The sequence below is a fragment of the Pezoporus flaviventris genome, unplaced genomic scaffold (genome assembly GCF_033815535.1).
Source record: "Pezoporus flaviventris isolate CSIRO_AGI_PZ_B2104156 unplaced genomic scaffold, CSIRO_AGI_Pfla_v1 ptg000215l, whole genome shotgun sequence".
Lineage (NCBI taxonomy): Eukaryota > Metazoa > Chordata > Aves > Psittaciformes > Psittacidae > Pezoporus > Pezoporus flaviventris.
Genome location: NW_026892763.1, coordinates 445,584 through 469,308, shown reverse-complemented (window position 1 = coordinate 469,308; position 23,725 = coordinate 445,584). Strand labels below are relative to the sequence as shown.

At 46.6% G+C, this 23,725-nt stretch overlaps 1 protein-coding gene across 1 annotated transcript in view; it reads left to right on the top strand.

Annotated features, from left to right (window-relative positions):
* PGM2L1 (phosphoglucomutase 2 like 1) overlaps nt 1-16,970 on the top strand; it is a 39,942-nt gene extending 22,972 nt beyond the window's left edge. Inside the window, exons 4-14 of the mRNA XM_061442152.1 lie at nt 855-939; nt 2,369-2,452; nt 4,135-4,328; nt 5,667-5,856; nt 6,070-6,167; nt 7,201-7,381; nt 9,192-9,285; nt 10,802-10,931; nt 12,118-12,307; nt 13,229-13,362; nt 16,500-16,970. Of these exons, the coding sequence (XP_061298136.1) occupies nt 855-939; nt 2,369-2,452; nt 4,135-4,328; nt 5,667-5,856; nt 6,070-6,167; nt 7,201-7,381; nt 9,192-9,285; nt 10,802-10,931; nt 12,118-12,307; nt 13,229-13,362; nt 16,500-16,602 (1,483 nt within the window). The 3' untranslated portion in view covers nt 16,603-16,970. The remainder of the gene's footprint in view (nt 1-854; nt 940-2,368; nt 2,453-4,134; nt 4,329-5,666; nt 5,857-6,069; nt 6,168-7,200; nt 7,382-9,191; nt 9,286-10,801; nt 10,932-12,117; nt 12,308-13,228; nt 13,363-16,499) is intronic.
* The last annotated feature ends 6,755 nt before the right edge of the window (nt 16,971-23,725 follow it).

Here is a 23,725-nt window from a genome sequence, read left to right as displayed (position 1 = left end):
GAGCAAAATGTCAGTGGCTTCAACCACAACCTGAGCTCTCAAACTCTTTGAAGTATATTCACATGATACCCGATAGGTGCCACAGTGAAATTCTGAGTCACTGAAACTTAGGCTACTCTATACTTGTGCATACAGACAAGTGTTAATACTTGCTTCCTTATCTCCCATGACAAGTGAGCAAAGCAAATTTACACTGTTTAATCCCTCACCTATTTTGATTCTGAGACTTCCTGTTAACTGCTGAGCTGTGTGTGTCTGATTTGAACCGAACAGTTTCATATGAGTTACCTGGAAGAGAATTAAGTTCCCTGCTTCTTAAGAGGAAAAGCTTATTATAAAGGCAGCTTAAACCAAGAGTTGCTGTTACTGTTTCTAACCTTTTCTGAGTAAAAGTGTACTGGTTTGCAGAAGTATGTTTGGGAAGAGATCTCTTCATGGATATTGTCTGAAGCTGCTGAACAAGGCTGGCAAACCAGCTTTGCTGGGTGGGATGCTGAATCCTTTCCCAAACCTGCTGTTGCAGACATCTGGCGCTTCAGACTTTCTGGTAGATTGGTTCTGTCCTTGAATGAAGGATGGGAATCACACCAAGAGGGTTTGATAGCACTGATTTATTTATGGTGTTGACTGAAGTGCCTTGTGCTGTTCAAGCAATTATTAAAAGCACTGACTTGGATTCTACAACCTGAAGACTGCATTACATGAAGTCTAGAAGCTATAGGGCACTGCTCTTAGTGTGAGCAAGAAAACACCAGGGGGATTTAACAAACAAGTGAAATGAACGTTACACGAATGGCTGCTGGAGCGTTGTGGGGAGTTGGGTTGACTGAATGCTTTCTTCTTCCTGTTGATAGACTTGCAAAGCTCACTGCTGCGGTCCTGCTGGCTAAAGATGTACCTGTGTACTTCTTCTCCACCTATGTCCCTACTCCGTTTGTGGTAAGTCATCTCCTTTGTTATATTGTTGAGCCCTGCAGGTAAGGGAGTCCTTGAAAGTTCACTAAAAATGCAAACTAGTGATTTTTTTTTTTTTTTATGAAATCCCATTATTTAAAGAGAAAATAGAGGCTGCTTGGTACAAAATCACCCAAGAGCTGAGGCTGGAGGTCATCTAGTCCAGCTTGCCTGCTCCAGCAGGGTCACCCAGAGCACATTGCTCAGGATTGCACCCAGGCAGCTCTCCATCCAGGGAAGGAGACTCCACAACCTCTCTGAGCAACCTATTCCAGTGCTCAGTCATCCTCACAGTGAACAAGTTCTTCCTCGTGTTCAGGGAGAGCTTTCTGTGGTTTAGTTTAAGCCTGTCACCTCTCATCCCATTGCTGGCACCACTGAGAAGAGTCTGGCCCCATCCTCTTGACACCCTCCCTTCAGGTACTTGTATGCATGGATCAGATCCCCCTGAGGCCTCTCTTCTCCAGGCTGAACAGGCCCAGCTCCTGCAGCCTTTCCTCACAGGAGGGATGCTCCAGACCCTTCATCATTCTCACAGCCTTTTGTGGGACTTGCTCCAGGAGCTCCAGGTCTCTCATACTGGAGAGCCCAGACCTGGACACAATGCTCCAGGGAAGGCTTCACCAGGGCTGTGCAGAGGGAGGATCAGGACCCTCAACCTGCCAGCAGTGCTCTTCCTGATGCAGTCTGGGACACTGTTGGCCACCTTGATCCCAATGTCCCATTGCTGGCTCATGGACAACCTAGTGTCCACCAGGTCCCAAGCCACTCTCTACAGAGCTGCTTCTCAGCAGGTCAGGCCCCAGCCTGTGCTGGTGCCAGGGTTTATTCATCCCCAAGGTCAGGACCATGCACTTCATTGAATTTCTTTGCCCATCTCTCCAGCCTGTCTAGCTCCTGCTGAGGGAGGCTGTAACAAGAATGGTTCTGACTTCTCCTGCATGCACATAGTCAATAGAATCACATTTTGCCCTGGTTTCTCTTCTGTAAACTGTTCTGGTGTGCTATGGATCTTGTTTTGAGGGGAGGCTGAAAGAACTGAGTGCTCTTTAGCAGAAAGTACCTGTCACTTGTTTTTCCACAAGCCCTTTGGTGGATTCCTTCTTTCTATTTCGACCCATTTTCTCTTCAATCCTAGTGTAATCTGAGTGTAGGCTTTTAGTTGGTCAGTTAACAATTGTGTTTGTGTAGTTAGTAAATGGAATAATCTTCCTATGCAACAACTCTCCCTATTAACTACAGGAAAGAGAATGATGAGCATTCATGTATACAGTTTCAAATCAACTGGTGAAATGTTAAGAGCCACTTCTCCTGTAGCATCCTATTGTGTAACTCTCCTAATAATACAATGATACTGTGCCATTCTAGCTGCAGAATTCTTGACTAAATCAGTGTTTCTGGGTTTCCTTTGTAGCCCTATGCTGTTCAGCAGCTCAATGCTGTGGCTGGTGTGATGATCACAGCATCCCACAACCGGAAGGAGGACAACGGGTACAAGGTAAGGCTTGAAGCCTGTAGCGTGTCACAGCCAGCTGCTCTTCCATGTTACCTGCTTCGGGCATTTGGCTCAGCACAGAATCGTGGACTGGTTTGAGTTGGACCTTAAAGCTCCTCCAGGAGGACAGGGACCCCTTCCACTAGAGCAGCTTGCTCCAAGCCCCTGTGTCCAACCTGGCCTTGAGCACTGCCAGGGATGGGGCAGCCACAGCTTCTCTGGGCACCCTGTGCCAGCGCCTCAGCACCCTCACAGGGAAGAGTCTTCCTTTGTGGCACATGTATGTGTAGGTTAGAAGGAGAAATGATTTCAGGTAATTCATCTGTCTTTAACTTGAGTTACACATGCTTTCCTTTGCACCTGGAACACACTGCTTGTGTTTCTTGAGCCCAGGTCTGTTGTGACATTCCATAGAGTCAAATCAGCAGCTGGAGGAATGCTTAATTATGTGTTCACTTCTTAGACTTAAAAATGAGTTTGAAACTAAGCTAGAACCTAGGTGGATTAACCCACACAGTAGGTGACTGTGCTGAAGATGATGACTGTTTAAGACTGTGCTGCTCCCTCTAAGGTTGTTATTCTGGGCATTGAGAGAAAGGTGGGTGCCTTCATTTTGAAAGCTTGGAGCAGTGTAACCATCCATAGTAGTAAAAGCTGCTTATGCAGTGTTGTAACAGTATTTTTGTTCCAAACTTTATATGAATCTGAACTAAACTCTAAACTTTATCTAAACTTGGCCTTCTAAAAGCATCAAGTCAGTGAGTAATGGCAAGGATAGAAAACCCAGCCTTCTTCTGCACACAGATAACTCTTGGGTGTGCCTGTACTGCATTTATCCTCTGTGGAACAAGTTGTAAAGTGCTTCAGCAGCCTTTGCTTAGCTATAGCAATGAAGAAGAAAATGGAATCGTAGAATAGTGATGAATGAGACACGTTTGTTTTCCAGGTGTTTCATTTATCAAGAAGCTCTTATGTTTGTGTCTCTGATACAAAGCACTTATGTCAGGATATTGGATTTTATCCTAGTCTTCCACAAGAATTGTTTTATCTGTCACTATTTCCTCTATGAATCCAGCAGCTTCTAAAGGCTTTTGGGCAACTTTAACCAAACATGACCAAGCCATAGTTTCAAAGGCACTGAGTAATGAGAGACAAATTGATCTGCTCTGTGAGCTCAACCATGCTATTGGCAACCAACTGTGGGAAAACTGGCATCTAAATCATTCTTTAACAAAGACTTTTCATAGCTCAGGGTTTCACAGGGTTTCCAGTTTTTCAGTTACAGAAAACCATGTACCTTGGCACACTGCTTATCTGCTTGGCTTCGATTTCCAACCCAAGTTGTGTCTCTTTATGAAAGGAATGCCAGACAGTGAGGAAGGTAATGGATTGTTTCTGTTCGGTTTGCACAACACTCTGCACTCTAAGTGCCCAGTTTTGGTTTCTCACGTCCTCATGATTTCAGTCATAATAGTTGAATACCAACTTTTGGGACACCAGGTTGTGGTGTCGCACAGCTGGAATGCTGAACTGTGATTCCACATGACTTTGGAGGATCAAGCCGGTCTGATGTTACCCTTTCCTGTCTGACTTCAAGGAGCAGGAAGTCAGCAGAATCCTGTATCTAAAAGAATTTATCAAGTTAATCTTTGTGAATAAACTGTTTTGTTTTAAACTTACACCAGGTTTACTGGGAAAATGGAGCGCAGATCACCTCTCCTCACGATAAGGAAATCATCAAGTGCATAGAAGAGTGTGTTGAACCATGGAATGGCTCTTGGAATGAGAATCTAGTAGATACCAGTCCCCTTAGGCAGGATCCTCTGAAGAAAATCTGTGACTGTTACATGGAAGACCTGAAAAAGATCTGTTATTACAGGTACTGGATAAAGCAAAATGTACTTAAATGATGGTTTTAAGGGAGCTTTGGGTTCCATGTGGAAAACTGACTTCAGTAATAAAGCATGCAGTGCTGCCATACAGAAACATTGTTCACTTGGGCATAGGGATTGGGCTGTCTTCCCAAATTGTAATAGTTTCAGCCCTGCTTATAGTGATTTTTATTGTCCCAGACCAGTGACTTGATGTGTCTTTATGGTTCACAGAAGCTGGGTGCTCCACTGCCCCAGACACCACTGTCTGCTTGAGGCCATTGCTCTGTGCAATGTGGGCAATAATTCCTGGTCCTCTCCCCATTCTGTCTTACCCCATCCCTCCTCTGATTAAATGGTCACCAGCATTAGGCCTAAATCATACTTGCTAATGAAAAACCCTGCTTTTGGGCACTGTGCTACAGTAATGCACCCTGATGATTTGATATAAATGAATGTGTTCAAAGATAAATACAGACTAAAAGTGAGGTTGTGACAGAGAATTCTGTGCCTCAGGCTTCCCACAGCACAATATCAGATGTGTGATACTTAGAAAACTCATTTAATAACTGGGATGCAGGGATAGGAGCAGCTTGAGGTGGGTGCCTCCAGGGAGGGACCCAGGACAAAAGTTTATCAGTCATTGGGTTCTTTCCTTGTCTCCAGATGGGCCATAAATGTCATCTTACCTCTGGTGCTCCTTGCTAATGGATGTAACTCCTTTACCTTCCAGTTTGCACTGAGCTTAAGGCCTTCCTTTGCATAAATAAACACAGGTTGTAAACTCAGTTCAGCTTTAGGTGGGAGTTACCTGCTTGTAGCCTAAGGCTCCAGCAACTTCAGCTTCCCATTACTACTCATGCTAAGGAAGACCACCCATCAAAAGACCTCAGTTAAAGGGGCTCAGCTAACTAAATGCAATGCACAACAGAGTGTACATGTGTGGAATAGAGGTGAGAAGATTAAGTGTAAAGGTTAGCTGGGGCAGAAGAGGAGAATAAAAGGAGGGTGAAGAATAATGTAGGTAGAGCAGAGCCAGAGTAAGATCCTCAGGGTGGTGGAAGAGCTGGAGGTTGATGCACAAACCAGCAGTTCGTTCTTGGGAGACTTTCAGCTGATTCAGCAGAAGGTGAATATCTCGTTTTCCAGAGGAAGAAGCTTTCAACCAGCAATTTCTAGTGAAACTCCAAATGAGCACGTTTCCTTTGCTCCTCCTTTGAAATCAATGCAGGAATCAGCAGAACAGTACAAAGTGTAACTGCATTTTCTTTTGCTTTTGCTTTCCCCCATGAAAGGAATCTTGTTAAATAACTAAAATCTTCCTGAAATTCTTCTTTCCTCCTCAGGGAGCTGAATATGCAAACAACTCTGAAGTTTGTTCATACCTCTTTTCATGGAGTTGGACATGACTACGTGCAGTCGGCTTTCAAAGCTTTTGGCTTCCAGCCTCCCATTCCAGTACCTGAACAAAAAGATCCAGATCCAGACTTCTCCACTGTCAAATGCCCAAATCCTGAAGAAGGGGAATGTGTGCTGGTATTTTTGTTTCTATTTCATCAGATTTCTGTGAGCATTCCTCTGTTTGGGTATGATAGTGTTGAAAAACCAAGGAAGAGAGCAGGGAGTACCTGGCTTTCAGTTAATACAATCTGAATGAGATTACATATGCATGTAATATCGAAGTAGGAAGACTGGGTTTATTTGCTCTTGTGATTTTTTTTGTTCTTCCCATCCCTCTTCTTCCACCAGGAGCTGTCACTGAGGCTTGCAGAGAAGGAAAGTGCTAAAGTAGTAGTGGCCACTGATCCAGATGCAGATAGACTAGCAGTGGCGGAACAGCAGGAGAAGTGAGTGATGGGATCGTTTCTTTTCTCTCTTTCTGCAGAAGTAGTAGTGAAAAGGCACAGAATGTCATAAAATCCCAGACTGGTTTGGGATGGGAGGGACCTCATCCAGTTCCAACCCCCTGCCGTGGGTAGGGATGCCTACTAAACCAGGCTGATCAAGGCCCATCAAACCTGGCTGTGAACAGTGCCAGGGGTGGAGCATTCACCAGATCTATTCATGTTACAGTAAAAGGCCAAATTAAACAGTTCAGTGGTTACTGAAGACAGCAAAATCTTGTTGTTGCTGTATTTTCACTTCTATTAGGCAAACATTCTGCCTTGGGACTGTAGCTATCGGAAGTTTTATGTTTCTTTGTTTTTCCCTGGCTGCTTCATATTGAATGGAAACTATTTTTCTTCCACTGACAGGCCAAAATTCTGGTCATTGTGTAAGTAGCTGTCTGTAGTACCCCTGACTGCAGCGTATAGAATCATGGAATGGGTTGGAAGGAAGCTTAAAGCTCCTCCAGTTCCAACCCCTGCCACGGGCAGGGACCCCTTCCACTGGAGCAGCTTGCTCCAAGCCCCTGTGTCCAACCTGGCCTCGAACACTGCCAGGGATGGGGCAGCCACAGCTTCTCTGGGCACCCTGTGCCAGCGCCTCAGCACCCTCACAGTAAAGAACTTCTTCCTTATGTCCAACCTAAACCTATCTCCCCTCCTTCAGTTTAAAGCCATTCCCCCTTGGCCTATCAAGTGTTGGCTGTATAGATTGCTATACTCCTGGTTGATAAGCTAAAAAGGTCTAAGCTATTCTGAAGCTGACAGTAAGGATACTTACAATGGTATCTTTACTTGCTAACAGAATGCACTGGGCTTGTAAATCATTGAGATGTGAGAAATGTGAAGTCCTGTTAATATGGTGGCTTTGTGTAGAGCAGCTTATCAGCAGTGCACTCAGATTCCTGTTCCAGTGCCTGCAGAAGCATCTCCCCCTGCGTGGATGCTCCTGGGATACCTTGAATGAGCACTAACCTTTCTATCCTGTCTGCAGTGGGTGCTGGAAGGTGTTCACTGGCAATGAGCTAGCAGCTTTGTTTGGGTGGTGGATGTTCTCATGCTGGAAGGAAAACTGCTCTGAAGATGCTGATGTGAAGAACATTTACATGTTGGCAACCACAGTGTCCTCAAAGATTTTGAGGGCAATTGCACTTAAAGAAGGATTTCACTTTGAAGTAAGTATGGGGTTTATGAGGTCCTCTGGCTCAGTAAAATCTCATTGCCACGTTCTCCATCTAGCTCCCCCCTCTTCTGACTTTATGAAATGGACAAATAGATGACTTCCAGTCTTTGGGCTTGGAGTTTTTATGCATTCCAGTGTGTGAAGAATGCTGTTTTACCTGAACAGGCCTATTTTCCATGTAGAATCATAGAATGGTTTGAGTTGGAAAGGACCTTAAAATAATCCAGTTCCAGACCCCCTGCCATGGGCAGGGATGCCTCTCACTCGACCACGTCACCTAAAGCTCTGTCCAGCCTGGCCTTGGGCACTGCCAGGGATGGAGCATTTACCCCATCTGCAGCATTTCTCAATGCATGTTACAGTGATTGCAGACTGTGAGATTTAAGGAAGTATTCCTGATTTTTTTTCTTGAAAGAATTTCCCTGAATTTAAATCGCATTAACTTTTCAACTCACCTGCAAGGAGGCTGTAAGAGGTGACACAAGTTAAACCCTAACTTACATAAAACAGGAATACTTTTGTCGTGGTTATTTCCCTAGAGGTAAATTCCTCTGTGCGAGAGAATGAAAGTTGTGCAACTCGGTGTTTCCTACACAAATGGAATGCTTTCTGGTGGCTTTGTACCAAGTGCTTAGAGGTTACACCGTGTTCCTCCAGGTGCCCAGGTTCCAAGTAGGTTTTACTTCAGATTGTGACAGAGAAAGGAGCTCTTTTGTTCAGATCTTTAATGTAGTTTTGTGAAGGACTTGCTAAAAGAGGTAGTGGGGCTGTCCCCAGTGACTGTATTTTACTTCCTGCATTCAAATTATGTACTTGCTCTGATGTCTGAGACTGTCATAAGAGACTTTAAGTGCTCTAGAGCTTAGCACAAACATGGAAAGATCCAGGGCTTGTTTTTAATACATATCTAAATTAAAGCCATGTGTAGTAGGAAAAAACATTTTGCCAAACAATGAGGAACTAAAAAGTAAAATGGAAAATAACTGTGAAATCCATTTTGAGTGACTGGCCAGATATGCTTCATCACAGAATCCCAGACTGGTTTGTGTTGGAACTGGATGAGCTTAAAGCTCCTTCAGCTCCAACCCCTGCCACAGGCAGGGACACCTTCCATAGAGCAGCTTGCTCCAAGCCCCTGTGTCCAACCTGGCCTTGAGCACTGCCAGGGATGGGGCAGCCACAGCTTCTCTGGGCACCCTGTGCCAGCGCCTCAGCACCCTCACAGGAGGACATTCAGTATTCAGGCAGGTTGGATATTGCTGCCTTGTACTGAATTGCTTTATCTCTCAAAATACCTTTCCTTTTGTGGAAAGGAGCACATTGGACTGGAAAAAAAGGATGAGGAATCTACAGAACCCCTTGGTCTCCTCTAAATCCTTCCCTTCTTGCCCCTTCCCTTCTTGCCCCTTCCTTCTCTCTAAGAAGGACTGCATCTAAGATGCTGCCTGCTTTTGCATGATTTGAAGAGCACAAGCAGTGCTGTTCCCTCCATCACCCTGAAATGCTGCTTGTATTTCTAGAACTTTTCCTTTTGAGTAACTTTGTGCTGCTGTCTCACCTGATAAACCACCATGGAAGATCATTTCTGATCTCAGACTGAACCATCATCTCTCAAGCACACTTACTCCTTGATTTGATACTCATGTCCTAGTTGACTGTTCCCTAGTAAAACGTTATCCAGTGACTCTTTGTTTTAGATTTATCATCTAAAGAGATGTTTTTTTAATAGTGGATATACTTCTTTGACTTGAAACGACATTGAAAATATATATTTAATGCACTCTTTATCTTTTCTGTTTCAGGAAACACTCCCTGGATTTAAGTGGATTGGAAGTAGAGTAAAAAATCTGCTAGATAATGGGAAAGAAGTTCTCTTTGCATTTGAAGAGTCTATTGGTAAATACGTTCATATCATTTTAAAATGGTGAGAAGTGTGGGTAAATGTCACTAAAAAGAAGTGGTCTTAGTTATGGAACAAATCAAAAGCACTTTATTTCCATTCATGTAGTTACTGGTATTGATATTTTGCTCTCATCAAATCAATTTGCCAACTATGATGATAAATGATACATGAATCTCTGATTCTGGTATTGTACTTTCCTGACACAAGCCTCATCTGGTACAGCTTGAGAGTCCTGAGATGCCAGAGCCCGACTACTGTTGTTGTGTGGTCATTTAGCTGAGGTGAAGCACAGGATCTGTTCTTAATCAGTTTAATATCTCCCAGGTCCTCTCAGTGAGGACTCGCTACTAATGGCTCTGTGGAACTGGGAGGAGGTTTGCTTTGGTCACACTTCCCATCATGTTGGTGCTGCAGCACCTTCAGGAGGTGTATACTGTCCCCTCATACAATATGAGAGGAATCCAGACATGCAGGAATAGCATTGCATACCTTATGGAAGTGTGTGACTATTCCTGCTGACCTTGACTGGAGCACTCTGTTTATCTTGGTAATCTTGCTGGCACCACTTACCCATGGAGAGCTGTGTAGTGAATGTTTTGGCTATGGGAATTCTCCACTTGGTATAAATGGCAGCTTTTGGGACATCATATTCCTGTATAATATGATGTTTGAAAATGAATCATAGTATCACAGCATGGTTTGGGTTGAAAGGGATCCTGAAGCTCATCCCATTCCAAGCCCTGCCACAGGCAGGGACCCCTTCCACTGGAGCAGCTTGCTCCAAGCCCCTGTGTCCAACCTGGCCTTGAACACTGCCAGGGATGGGGCAGCCACAGCTTCTCTGGGCACCCTGTGCCAGCGCCTCAGTGCCCTCACAGGGAAGAGCTTCTGCCTAAGAGCTCAGCTCAGTCTCTGGGCAGGTTCAAGCCATTCCCCTTGGCCTGGCCCTACAGGCCCTTGTCCCAAGCCCCTCTCCAGCTTTCCTGCAGCCCCTTTAGGCACTGGAAGGCTGAAGTACACACTGAAGAGGGTTTATGTCCATGCCAGTTTCTTTCATAAAATCAGAGCAGCTTTTAAACCAGGAGTTAAGATCTTGCTCGTGCATCCCTTCACAAAGAAAGCATCCCAGCATTTGTGAGAAGCACTGATTTGGGGGTTACCAAGGCTATATCTCTTGATTGATTCTCATTACTGACAAGACTCTTTGCAGTATTGATGTGCTTGCACAAAACAAGCTTATTTTTATGGTTAGCACTGTACTGTGAGAGAGGTCTTCAGAGAGCAGATGTTATTGATCTGGAATGAATTGATTAGAGCACATATCTTTCCAGCCCTACAATCCTAAGTTAATTTAGCTTTCTTAGACAAGGGGAATGCATATGCAGTGATAAAACCAGTTTATGTGTATTGGCCAATATCCTTTTACAGGAAGAAGGTTAAAAAGCCAATCAAGTAAATCGGTGTAGTAGTATCTCAGGTTACTTTTCTCATGAACAACTTGATTTCTAGGTTTCATGTGTGGCACATCAGTGTTGGATAAAGATGGTGTAAGTGCAGCTGTGGTCATAGCTGAGATGGCAACCTACCTGGAGGGCAAGAACCTCTCGCTAGCACAGAAACTCATCGAGATATATGAAACGTAAGTTGTATTTCCCATTAGTATGTTCCACTTCACTCTTCAGGAGCTGGGAATAATGAATCTTTCTAATGCATCCCTCAGCTGTTTTCTCATTGCAAGCTGTTTTTTTCTGATGCTATGATGAACTGCAGTCTCCAGTATTCCAGATACTACTTAAATGCTCCGTCTCCCAAAGGACTAAAGAGCCCTTTCCTACTGTGAAAGAATTTTGCATTATAGGTCCAGCAGATCAAATTCATTAAATTCTCACTATGTCACTTGTTATCTTGTGGTGTGTGGCTGTATCTTAGTTGTGCTCTGTGTGCCTCTCTTGAAACACCATTTAGACTTCAACACAGTCTGGGGATTGTCACGTGCTGCTATTGCAGAGGTTTGTATTAGAAGAGGGGTTAAAGGAATGGCCTGTGTTCAGTAGCTACAGACAATTCACTGCAGCAAAATGAGGAGCATGTTTATGTCAGAATTAAGTCATTTGCTGTGATAAACCCTGTTCATCAGCAGAAATTCCTGTGCTAATGGAACTGGAAGCGCAGTTACAGCAGATCATAGAATCCCAGACTGGTTTGGGTTGGAAGGGACCTTAAAGCTCATCCAGCCCCAACCCCTGCCCTGGGCAGGGACCCCTTCCACTAGAGCAGCTTGCTCCAAGCCCCTGTGTCCAATCTGGCCTTGAACACTGCCAGGGATGGGGCAGCCACAGCTTCTCTGGGCACCCTGTGCCAGTGCCTCAGCACCCTCACAGGGAAGAGCTTCTGCCTAATATCCTGCCAGCCCAGCACCTGGTGAGCACTTACATTAGGTCTGATTTGGGGTAGTAGTTTTAACTTGGATGGACTCATCAATCACCTTCCTCAGAGGCTATTGAAATAATCTGTTATGGCTATGGCAGACAAGTTTTGATGGTGAGGGAATGATACTGGGTATTAATTTCCTGAAGGCTTCCAAGCCAAATGACTGGATTTTAGTTCTTTGGAGCTCAGACCTATACTTGAGTTTATAAAATAGCTGAAGGTGATCTGAGTAATGCAGCTAAATCTGCTTCAGAGTCCAACCGTTTGCCTATAAATACCTGTTCCCACAGCTGTGACAACTGCATTCTTGTGTTGCTTTTCCACACAGGAGCTTTCTTTAGTTACTAAATGTAAAGAAAACAGTCTGGTAACTGAAAATGTTCATCTGCTTGTAGGTACGGGTACCACATATCAAAGACTTCCTATTTCTTGTGCTATGATCCTCCTACTATCAAAAGGATATTTGAGAGACTTCGGAACTTTGATGCTCCTCAGTCTTATCCCAAACTTTGTGGCATTTACAATATCTTACATGTGCGAGATGTCACCACTGGCTATGACAGCAGCCAGCCAAATAAGATATCGGTGAGTTATGAGGGACTTTTGCAAGAGAATCATGGAATGGTTTGGGTTGGAAAGGACCTTAAGATCATCCAGTTCCCCCCCCTGCCATGGGCAGGGACACCTTCCACTAGAGCAGCTTGCTCCAAGCCCCTGTGTCCAATCTGGCCTTGAACACTGCCAGGGATGGGGCAGCCACAGCTTCTCTGGGCACCCTGTGCCAGCGCCTCAGCACCCTCACAGGGAAGAGCTTCTCCCTTATCTCCAGCCTGAACTTCCCCTGTTTCAGTTTGAACCCATCACCCCTTGTCCTATCACTGCAGTCCCTGATGAAGAGTCCCTCCCCAGCATCCTTGTAGCCCCCTTCGCACACTGGAAGCTGCTCTGAGGTCTCCACGCAGCTTCTCTTCTCCAGGCTCAGCAACTCCAATGTTCTCAGCCTGGCTCCATGCTCCAGCCCCTGAGCATCCTCATGGCCTCCTCTGGACTTGCTCCAGCAGCTCCATCCCCTCCTTATGTTGAGGACACCAGTACTGCACAGAGTGTTGCAAGTGGCATCTTGCAAGAGCAGAGCAGACTTATACGTATTAATAAGTGAATACTTGTTTTCTTATAATACTTATTTTCATGTAACAGTGAATTGATTTTATTAGTTGAAGTGAGCTCGGTGTTCTTCAACTCTGAAGCTGTCTAGCAGGCTTCCAGATGTTGGAATTCCAATTGGAGCCAGAGGCCATTCTGTTATCCTTAAACACTGAGTCTCATCAGACTGAAACGACTTGTTCTTGCCTTGCACTGGCTGGTGGATGTATACAGGGGGGGATTCCAGCATGTCTATTTAGCTTTGCACGTACTGAATGTTGTAGTTAACACCAAGCAAACATAAAATCACCCCCTTTTGTGGAAGTTGGGGTCTTGTGTAATAAGATGATGTTGGTTTTATAGGTGCTGCCAGTGAGTAAAAGCAGTCAGATGATCACTTTCACCTTCCAAAATGGTTGCGTTGCCACCCTTCGGACAAGTGGGACAGAGCCAAAGATCAAGTACTACGCAGAGATGTGTGCACTGCCTGAGCAGAGGTAAGCAGAGAGCACACTACAACATGCATTTGGGATGAAAGTCAGTAGAAAGAAACCAATTCCTTGCCTGTGGGTGATTCCTCTGCTACCTCCTTGGAGACCTGAGCCTCACTGACTGTTCCAGCCTGTTAAACTCGCCAGTGATGCACATTCCTGCTCCTAAGGGAGCCCCTCTGTAGTGGATAAGACAACTGAATCCTCGGCATCTGCTGCATGAGGAGACTCATTTATTAACCCAGCTCCTCATTCACTTCAAATTAAAGAGTGATTAAGTGCTGCTGATGGCACGTTGCTTAAACCCTGGTGAATTCTTGCTGCATTTGGGAATCTGTGTTGCTCTGAGCTACAGGAATAGTAGTAAAGGCCTGTCCCGTTTTGACAGCCACCTCGATTAAGCTATTCCCAGTTAAAAGAGGTGGGTGCAAATACAGGGTGTGTTTGCACCAGTGAAATCAGGAGTGTGTATGAGCCTAGCTTCTTGGCCTGGCTAATGGAGAGAACCAGCTCTTGAACTGGATTCCTAACCTGAATTGCAGCAGTATTCCCCCTTTTAGACTCTTATTCCAACATTCCTGTGGAGCAGAGAATAGAAATAATATATAGGGGCCTCTGATTTGCTATTTCTTTCTACTTCTTGGCAGGAATTCAGGCTGAGCATGGTTTTATCACTGAATGTTTTGGTCAGATTTAGGCAGTCAGTGGATAGATTGTGAGTGGTAGATAGCCCTTGCTTGGAAAATGTCCATGTGAGGGGACACACAAATCCATGCCTAGGCAGTTTTCCACAGATTGCTGTGGAATCTGTGCTTTATTGCTGTATATAGAATCATAGAACCACAGCATGGTTTGGCTTGAAGGGACCTTAAAGCTCCTCCAGTTCCAACCCCTGCCACAGGCAGGACCCCTTCCACTGGAGCAGCTTGCTCCAAGCCCCTGTGTCCAACCTGGCCTTGAACACTGCCAGGGATGGGGCAGCCACAGCTTCTCTGGGCACCCTGTGCCAGCACCTCAGCACCCTCCCAGGGAGGAGCTACATGAAGGGCATCAACACAGGTATGGCCTATGTTCTGCATCATGCTTTAGTTGTTCTGTAGTGACCATGGAATAAGAGCAGGTCAGGGAAGTGGGGATTCTATATCCCAGTTTTCTGAGTGGCAGCTTTTGCTAGAACCTTGCTATTTATTCAGTCAGAGAGCTTTCTGCTCGTGTGGCATGTGAAAGCACTTATGTGGGTATGGAAATTCTCACTTCAGCTAGAACATGTTTCCATGAACCTGGGAGTGGGCAACATACCATTTGGTGAAAGAAAAGGCGAGGTATATTTAGGGTAAGAAGCTGCACCAAAAAGGAAGAAACAAATGCTAGAAATGCTGTCTTTTACCTAATCTTAACACAAGTAAAGGCCAGACAAGGGTAGTGGGGAGAGGAACAACAGACAGGAGGACGCTTTGCATCATTTAAGCTTCTGCTGCTGTTCGTTCTGGTAAGTCAGAAAAGTGCATTGACATTTAATTTGTTATTACCTGTGGTTAATGGCCATTCTTATCAGGAACACGAAATGGCCAACTGCATCCTGGCTTGTGGCAGCAGGGTCAGGGCAGGGATTGTGCCCCTGCACTGGGCACTGGTGAGGCCACCCCTTGAATCCTGTGTTCAGCTCTGGGCCCCTCACTGCAAGAGAGACATTGAGGGGCTGGAGTGGGGCCAGAGAAGGGAATGGAGCTGGTGCAGGGCCTGGAGCCCGAGTGTGATGGGGAAGGGCTGAGGGAGCTGGGGGGTTCAGTGGGGAGAAGAGAAGGCTCAGGGGGGACCTGATGGCTGCCTACAAGTGCCTGAGAGGAGGATGGAGCCAGGAGGGGCTGGGCTCTGCTCCCAAGGAACAAGGGATGGGACAAGAGGAAACGGCCTCAAGCTGCACCAGGGCAGGTTTAGATGGAGCTGAGGAACAATCCCTGCCCCAGAGGGTGCTCAGGCATTGGAACAGGCTGCCCAGGGCAGGGCTGCAGGCACCCTCCCTGGAGATATTTAACAGATGAATAGATGTGGCACTTAGGGACACGGGTTAGTGATGGCTTTGCAGTGCTGGGTTAATGGCTGGACTCAGTGGCCTTAGAGGTCTTTTCCAACCTAAATGATTCTATGATTCTAAATTGAAAAGCTCTCAAGCTTCCCTGGTTCAAGGCATAAAGTGGCCTGTAGGAACCTCCAAAGACATCCCTCTCTGTAACAGCATTCCAAGTACTCTGGGTTCCTGTTTATTGGTTATTCTTAAGAGCTGAACATCAGGAAAGGCAGTTTAACAACAGCATTTTGGGGTGGCCTCTTTAAGAGGCAGTGGTGTCCTGAAGTGCAATGATGGAGTCTCAGTTCCACAAATGAAGCAAGCAGATGTAAATAAGCCTGTTTTGCCTGTTCTCTGTTAAAACCAGGCTGAGTTCCTCTCCTTCCACTGAGACTTCTGGCACAGGGTTATGCATTTTTAAAGCAGTTTTGCAATGCATTAGTGCAGGCGGATCAAATGAATGTCTGGGCATTTAAATAGGGAAAGGATCAGCACATTACAGTGTCCTCTTCTGAGCCACGACACTTTGCCTTGATTACTCAATCCTCCTAAATGGCTCTTTAGCCAAAATACAATCAGAAAACTTAGATCATAGAATCACAGAATGGTTTGGGTTGGAAAGGACCTTAAGATCATCCAGTTCCATTACCCCCTGCTGTGGGCAGGGACAGCTCAGCCTAAGCCATGTCACCCAAGATGGGCATCTGGATGCTGTGTGGAGGAAAATATGGGTTTTCTACCTCCTCTTGGTAGCTCATTCTTCTTTTAAACCCATTTACACTCCGTGTCTGACCAGTCTTGCATTGGTTTTGCAGTTAGGAGTTGTCGTGTCCCCTCTGCCAGCCTGGAGCCCTCTAGTGGAGATTAATTTGTTCTTTAATTAAATGAATTTAAATTGATATTGCAATAGTCCCCATGGAAAAGTAGCTGGTTGAAGTGAGAAGGTTGGAGTCTCTACACTGTGATGCTGGTAGGAAACGTAACAGCTCCATCACCATCAGATCCTGCTTTTCAGGTTGTAAATGGATGCTTGGTGTGTATCAGACCTCTGACACCATCTTGTTCTCTTGTCCAGTGACAGAAACGTGCTGGAAGAAGAGCTTCAGAAGCTGATTGAAGCTTTGATTGAGAATTTCCTTGAACCTGATAAGAATGGACTGATCTGGCGCTCGGCTTAGATCTGCTGGCCCTGGTGTTCAGAGCAGTGACCCTCTGCCCTGTGTCACAAAGGAACCAAGAACACAACTCAGTTTAATATATATGTGTGTGTGTGTATGTGTGTTAAACAGCTATGGTTTTATTCTATAAAGGAGCATTCTTTTGTCAGGCTTTTCACCAAAAGAACATTGGAAAAGCAAATTGGGATAAGGAGAGGAGGTGAGAGAAAAGGATGGAATTTCTTTTCTTACTACAGTTCTCAATCCTTTTGACCAAAAGACATGGTTAACCTGCACCAATGCAAATGAACTGCCCTCGCAGGTTTAAGACAGATCTTAACCACTAGATCATGTCTTCAACTCATTTCAGGTATCAAATAGCTTTTGTGGGCTAAAGGCTTTATAATCAGATAGTCACTTAAAGGAAGTGATTGCTCCAGCCTGACAAAGAAGCCTGTTTCTTCCTAGCTGTTGTGTGTGAGTGTAGGTATCATGACAGCTCTTCATTTCCCAACAAGTGGAGGTAGAGTCCAGTGCTTTGCATTCCTTGTTTAGTCAAGTTGTTCAATATGACCTTTTTCAGCTCCTGAAGTAACCTTCTGTTGTCCAAGGTGCTCTTGGTGCGCTGTAACGTTCCTGTGTGTACCTTATTTACTCAACGGTGTAACAATAGTGGCACCACACAGAGCTCCACTTGCAGCCTGGGTTTGGATTACACAGTGCTTCCAGAGGGATAGAGACTTACTCATTCCCTGGTTAAATTGCCCATTTGAGCTACTTTGCACCTGCTTTCTTTTAGCCCATGGCCCTGAAGGGAGAAAGAGATCTTAAACCTTTTAGTAAAGGTGTCAGAAATAATCCAGTAACTTTGACTGTAAATTCCAGCTGGTGACTTTTTGGGGGGTTTATGGCTTGAATTCCTATTGCCTGTGTATTACAAAAGGAGTGGACATGGAGGTGAGACCCAGATACCATCATATTGTCTTTCCTAGTTACTAAGCCATTACTTTTTGTGGTGTCTTGTAAGCTGATTTCTGTTACAAGAGCAGTCACAATAGTATTTTTTTCTCTTTTAAGGCATGTTTCTAACAACTTCCCATCTGTTTCCTACGTTTGCTTGATTAAAATGGCACAGCTCATCCCTTTTTCCCCCCCAAGAAATAGGCCAGTACAGAAGTTCTCATGGACATAGGTAGGATTTCAGAAAGCAAACGCCACGTTTTGGCATAGAAAAGCCATGAAAGATGCTTTAACTGAAGCAGTGCTTCAAGGAAAACTGGGTATTGATTAACTGAGAGTAATACTTGTTAATGTGTCCTGAATGGCTATAGAAGGCTCCAGAATAAGGTCAGTATGTTCTGGATATCTCCCTGCTATCACTTCACAGTAAAAGAAATAGATAAACTCTTAAGGGCTATATTGAAGGTTAGGTGAGAAGAACCTAAGGTGCACTTAATTTAAAGCTCTTGTCTTGCCACTATTGTTAAATCCCTCCGTTTGTCCTCTCTCTTATTATACCCTTACAGCTGGATGCCACAGGGTTGGGCAGTGGGTTTGTATGTGTCCCATTCCCACAGCTCCAAAGAGCACCAGAGGTTCATGTTAGGTATTTCATGCTGACAGCAGCTTTGCACTATAACCATGGAGAAGTATTTTTGCTGTATATGAATGTACCTGTGCTGCAGGAGGTCTGTGTTGCACAAAGTCTTGTTGGCCACTGATACTTATTTATTACTTTCAGAGGAAATGCTTCCAGATTGTTCTGCAATGGGGTGAAATGTATCTAATGCCAAAAAACCTGGTTGGTTCTCTTTGACTGTATATTTGACTGATGGGGGGAATGGGGTGAAAGCATTTACACTTAGGGTATCCTCATGTTGTTGTACAGTGCTTGGCAGGTGTCAGGAGGTGTGAAGGTACTTCTGACTGCTGCTTTGGCTTCAGCTTTCACAAAGAGGTGCAGATCTGGATCCCAGCTGCATGAGGACTCATCATTCCTTCAGTGGCAGCAGAGTAAAGCCTTGGGCAGGTTGGATTCATTCTTCAATAGCCTTTTAGTAATAGAGAACAAATGGCTTGGAACCTAAGTTTGAACAAAGGTTTAAAAAGCATAGTGTGTGTGGTAAGGCCAGCTCTGTGTGTATCGTAGCAGTTAGCATTAGGAGTTATGTCTTGAGTTAACATTGATGCTCCTGCAAAGAGCAGGAGCCTGCATCTTCCCCCAGGGATCTGCTTTCTATCAGTAGACAAGTGTTATAAATGCAGTATGGAAGCAAATTGTTTTCCAGTCAGCATTCTTAGAAGTTGGTAACTGTTCATAGTTTAAATGTCTTTAATAATAAAGGCAAATAACAGGGAGTTTAATACCTGGAATTCTTCTCGTCCATAGATTTGAGCAGTGAGTTAGAGATGTATGACAGCAACAGGCACAACGTGTTGAATGTATTTAAGGGTATAATAGTTATTGCTGGTTTTAAGCTGCTGCTACCATTGTTTTCCTACTGTATTTGAACTGTTGGATATATTTATACTGTTCCGTTTGTGGAACTCCTCCTTTATCTCCTCCCTCTGATCTCGCTTCCCTTCTGTTATGTGAAGTTGTGGAGTTATCTTACTTCTGACTTTGTTCTGCATCGTGTTGGAGTTTGTTGGGCTTGTGCACAGCCTTCTTTCAGTTGTCAGCTCTTCTTTACTACTTTCCAGATAAGAACAAAGGCTTTCCCGACTTGAATAGGAAGCAGATAACAGATCAAAGTACACCGTGGATGGTGCTTATTAGGAGCTTCCAGTTAAAATAGGCCTCTTCAGAGTTGGTCTGCAGCCAGTCATTGGCTTTAACTGTGCTTGGACAGCAATGACTTGGGTTTAGCATTTGTTGAAGTTAGGAGGGCTCAGGTTTGCCCTTTCCCTTCTTGATGTGACAGGTTTGACCTCTGTCTCCCTCAGATACGTGATGAAGTTGGTTCCCTGGGTCTAGGACAGGCCATCTGTAAGCACAGGGCTGCCAGGCAGGGTTGGACATCTATAACACAGAGCTTTTAGCTGAGTGGTTTATTCTAGTTGTGATACAGTGGCCAGTGTGTGGCTTAAATACCTTCAAGTGCTGTTCAGGGGTCTCCTCCTGCCCCTCTAGAGGATGCTTCCTGCCACAGCACGACTGAATCTCGACTCCTGCATGGAAGAGGAGGAGGAGGGAGCGTGTTTAACACAGGGTGAGTGACTGGAAGCTTCAAGCACAGCTTGAGCTGTAGCCCAAAGTCATGTAGCCCCTGCTTTGTGTCCTGGTGCCCATCCAAATGGTGGGTCAGTCGTGCATCACTTGCCCTTCACTTCCCTTGCACCCAGCAGGATGCACCTCCAAGGAGCCAGGTTTCCTTTGGGCTGGGGTTTTGCCTGAGGAGGTCTCATTTCCTTAACAGCAAATACCCACCTCTTCCTTCTGAGGAGGGGAAATACTTGGCTTTGTCATCCACAGAGTAAACTGAGAGCTAGAATGCAATGTGTTTCAGGTATTGAGGCGAGTTACAGCACCCAGTATCACTGCCTGGCCTCCTTTACCTGCCTTGGGTGGTGCTTGGTGATGTATCTCCTGTTGGAGGATACCTGTGTGGTGAGATCCCTGGTGTTACCCATGCTGTAGCAGTACTCGGGAAGCACTTTGTGTCCCTGCTCTGTGTGGCTCCCAAAGCGTTGGGGGTTTCACCTCCTGCTTTATTAAAGGGAGTATTGAGGGGGAAGTGGAGTCATGGTTTCTATCATAGGGGGCATGGTGGAGCGTGCGGTCTGCTTTGGAAAGCACTTGGATGTTCTCTTTAATCTGCAAACCAATATTGGCATCACTTCATTTTGTCCTCCCCCCTTTTTGCCCTCTCCTCAAGTAAGAGTTGGGGCTCTTTGCATGGTGATGCCTTGTTGGTTAAAAGACCCAGGACATTCCCCATCCTCCCCTTTGCTCCTGAGTAGCTTTGTACAGAGGTGACAGGAGTATCTCAAGTTGCATCGTTCTCCTTGTCTCGAATCCTGGGCAGTTCTGGCTCTGTGCTCTTGTTTACCCAGTGCCTGTTCTGTAAAACCAGGAGTCCTCCAACTGCAGAGTGGGAATTTGCACTTTCCTGCACCGTTTCTGTGTGTTGCTCTGTGGATTCAGCTCAATGAAGTGTTACAAGTAATAAAACCTTCTCTTCGTAGTAGCAATCCTGCATCTTTCTTCTGTCTTCCTTAGTCCAATGCTGGTGGCCCAAAAGCTGAGCTGGTGGGGAACTGTTCCTACCTTGGGCTAGGAGGAGCACTGACAGCGATGCCCCAGGACCAGCAGCATTCCCTGAAGCCCTGATGATGCTGGGTGAGATCTCTTCTCTCGCATCAGGATGCTGTCCCCAACAGCATCCACCCCAAAGGCAGCGCCCACCCAAAGGAGAGGCTTCAGCTCCAGGGATTCCCACTAGAGCAGTCCCAGCATCCTCTTGCTGGTCCCTCTGCCCTGGAAGGTTTCCTTCTGCTGGAGCCTTCACGGCCTTCTCACACTCAATGTTAAAAGGAAACTGAGGCATGGAGCAAGGAACAGAAACACCGCCCCCAAGCCCAGTGGTATGGCCAAATCCAGCCCCTGTCTCCTGAGCAGCAGCTCCTGGGCTGCTTGTGGTCCCCAGCTCCTCTGTCCTCCCAAGGCTGAGCTGTCAGATGGCTGCACGGGGTGCATGGAAACCCCCTCTGAGGCTGCTGGTGTGGGCATCTCAAAGGGGAGGGCTGGAAGCTGCTCTGGAAGCCTGCCCCATCGGGGTGGAAAGCAGCAGCTCCATGGGTTTGGGGTCCCATGGGTCCATCCTGCCCATGCAGAGCAGCATCTCCATGCGTTTGGGGTCCCATGGGGTCCATCCTGCCCATGCAGAGCAGCATCTCCATGGGTTTGGGGTCCCATTGGTCCATCCTGCCCATGCAGAGCAGTGTCTCTATGGGTGTGGGGAACAGAGAGGTACCTCCTGCCCATGCAGAGCAGCATCTCCATGGGCTTGGGGTCTCATGGGTCTATCCTGCTTGTGCAGAGCAGCATCTCCGTGGGTTTAGGGAACACATGGGCCCATCCTGCCCATGCAGAGCAGCATCTTCATGGGTTTGGGGGCTCAGGGGTCCATCCTGCCCATACAGAGCAGCATCCTTATGGATTGAGGACACAGGGGACCATTCTCCACATGCAGAGCAGCATCTCCATAGGTTTGGGGGCTCAGGGGCTCTTTGGGCCCCTGCAGAGAAGCATCTCCAAGGTGCTGGGGTGCGGGTTCTTTACTTGCACATTATAGAGATTCTTTTAGGCTCCTCTTTGTGAAGAACATGGAAAACTCCCCCCAAAAAGCTACCACAGAAAAGTCCTTCTCAAGGGCATCCTTTGAAGCAGGAAGGTCTGGGTAAAGGGTGAGTGAATGAGCGAGCAGCTCTCATGTAGCACCATTGACCACAGGACCAGTCCCACCAGTATAAGACCACAGGAGGGGGAGGGACCTGCAGGGAAGGGACTGGTTTTGTCTCCCTCGAGCTGAGGCCGAGGAGCTTCACCAATTAGGAATGCAGCTGATGATCATCTAAAAATAGGGATCTGTAAATGTCAGGATGAGTGCTTGGGAACGTGCCGGGAGGATGGAGCAGCTCAGCGGGGGCCCATGCATCCTTATGCAGCTGAGGGATCATCCTGCTCATCCCAGCTCTCTAAGAGACCCCCCAAAGCTGGCTGATGGGGATCAGCATGGCCAGAAGCTGTTTTAGCCCGATGGGAGCTGCAGAAGATCCCAGCTCTGCTTTGGATGGGAGATGGGGTGAGGAGAGATGGGTTTGGGGACACCAGTCCCTCAATGTAAGTTATTTCCCAGTAGCATTTGATAGGGGAAAACTTGAGTGTCCAGAATAAGGACCACGAATGATCCCAACCCCATGAGTTGGGTGATGTGCGGCCAAAACCACCTCAGGGATGCTCTAGTGCCAAAAGGTGGACCTCAGTGGCACAGGGACAGCAACGTGTTCTCCCTGTGTTACCCATCACTTCCACCCCTACGAGCTTCTCCCTCATCCCACAATCCCGCCTATCCCAACGTGCCAAAACCATGTTTAAAACAGCTGGGAAAGCAGGTTTATTGTCAGAAATAATCCAGATTAGGGGGGAAGATCCCTCCCCATCTGCCCAGTGGTGCTGGGCCAGCTCCCAGGGGGGATGAGGGGGACCTGTGCGGCAGGGAGGTCATGAGGACAGGGGGGTCAGCCCCCTTTGGGGTGTGGGGAGCAGCCTCCCATCCAGCCCTGCTTGAGCATCCCAGCCTGGTGCTGCCTGGCCTGCCCCTGCCCGTCTCTGATCCATGGGGTGATCCTTGTGCTCTGGAGCCAGGCTGAGAGAGCTGGGCTGGGGCAGCCTGGAGAAGAGAAGGCTCCTGAAGGGGAGACCTGAGAGCAGCTCCAGTGCCTGAAGGGGCTGCAGGAAAGCTGGAGAGGGGCTTGGGACAAGGGATGTAGGGATAAGAATGAGCTTGGAGCAAGCTGCTCTATGGAAGGGGTCCCTGCCCGTGGCAGGGGTTGGGGCTGGAGGAGCTTTAAGGTCCCTTAATCCCAACCCAGCCTGGGATTCTGTGATCTCCTCCTGCCCAGGTCCCTGTCCTGCCCATCCTTGCACCCTGCTGCTGCACCTCCAGCATTATCCCAGCCTGGCCAATGGAAGCACTCCGGGTGCGTAGCAGGGATCCTGTTTAATCCCAATTTCCTTGGCAGGCTGCAGGGGCCACCTCTGAGCTGCAGGAAGGACAAACAGAGCAGGGGCTGTCACAGCCTTGGAGCCTCTACTTCTCAGTGAACCTCGTGTGGTTTGAACCCCATTTCTGTGTGGTTTGTGCCCAAAGCCTTCCGTGACAGCAGGAGCTGGTTCAGTTTGTGCCTCGGTTTCCCCAGTGCTTCAGGATAACGGTTCCCACCTCCTCATCCTAAAGGAATACATGGAAAGCACAGAGGGTTTCTCTCCTCTGCTTCATCGCTGTTCACAGAGGATGGGGATGAAGGAACGTGGTGTGAAGCTTCCTGGGATGAGCGTGCTTGGAGGGGATGAGCTGTTGTTAACACTGTGCGTGCTTGGAAGGGGGAGACTGACTTCCTTCCCTGCCCAAACTCCAGG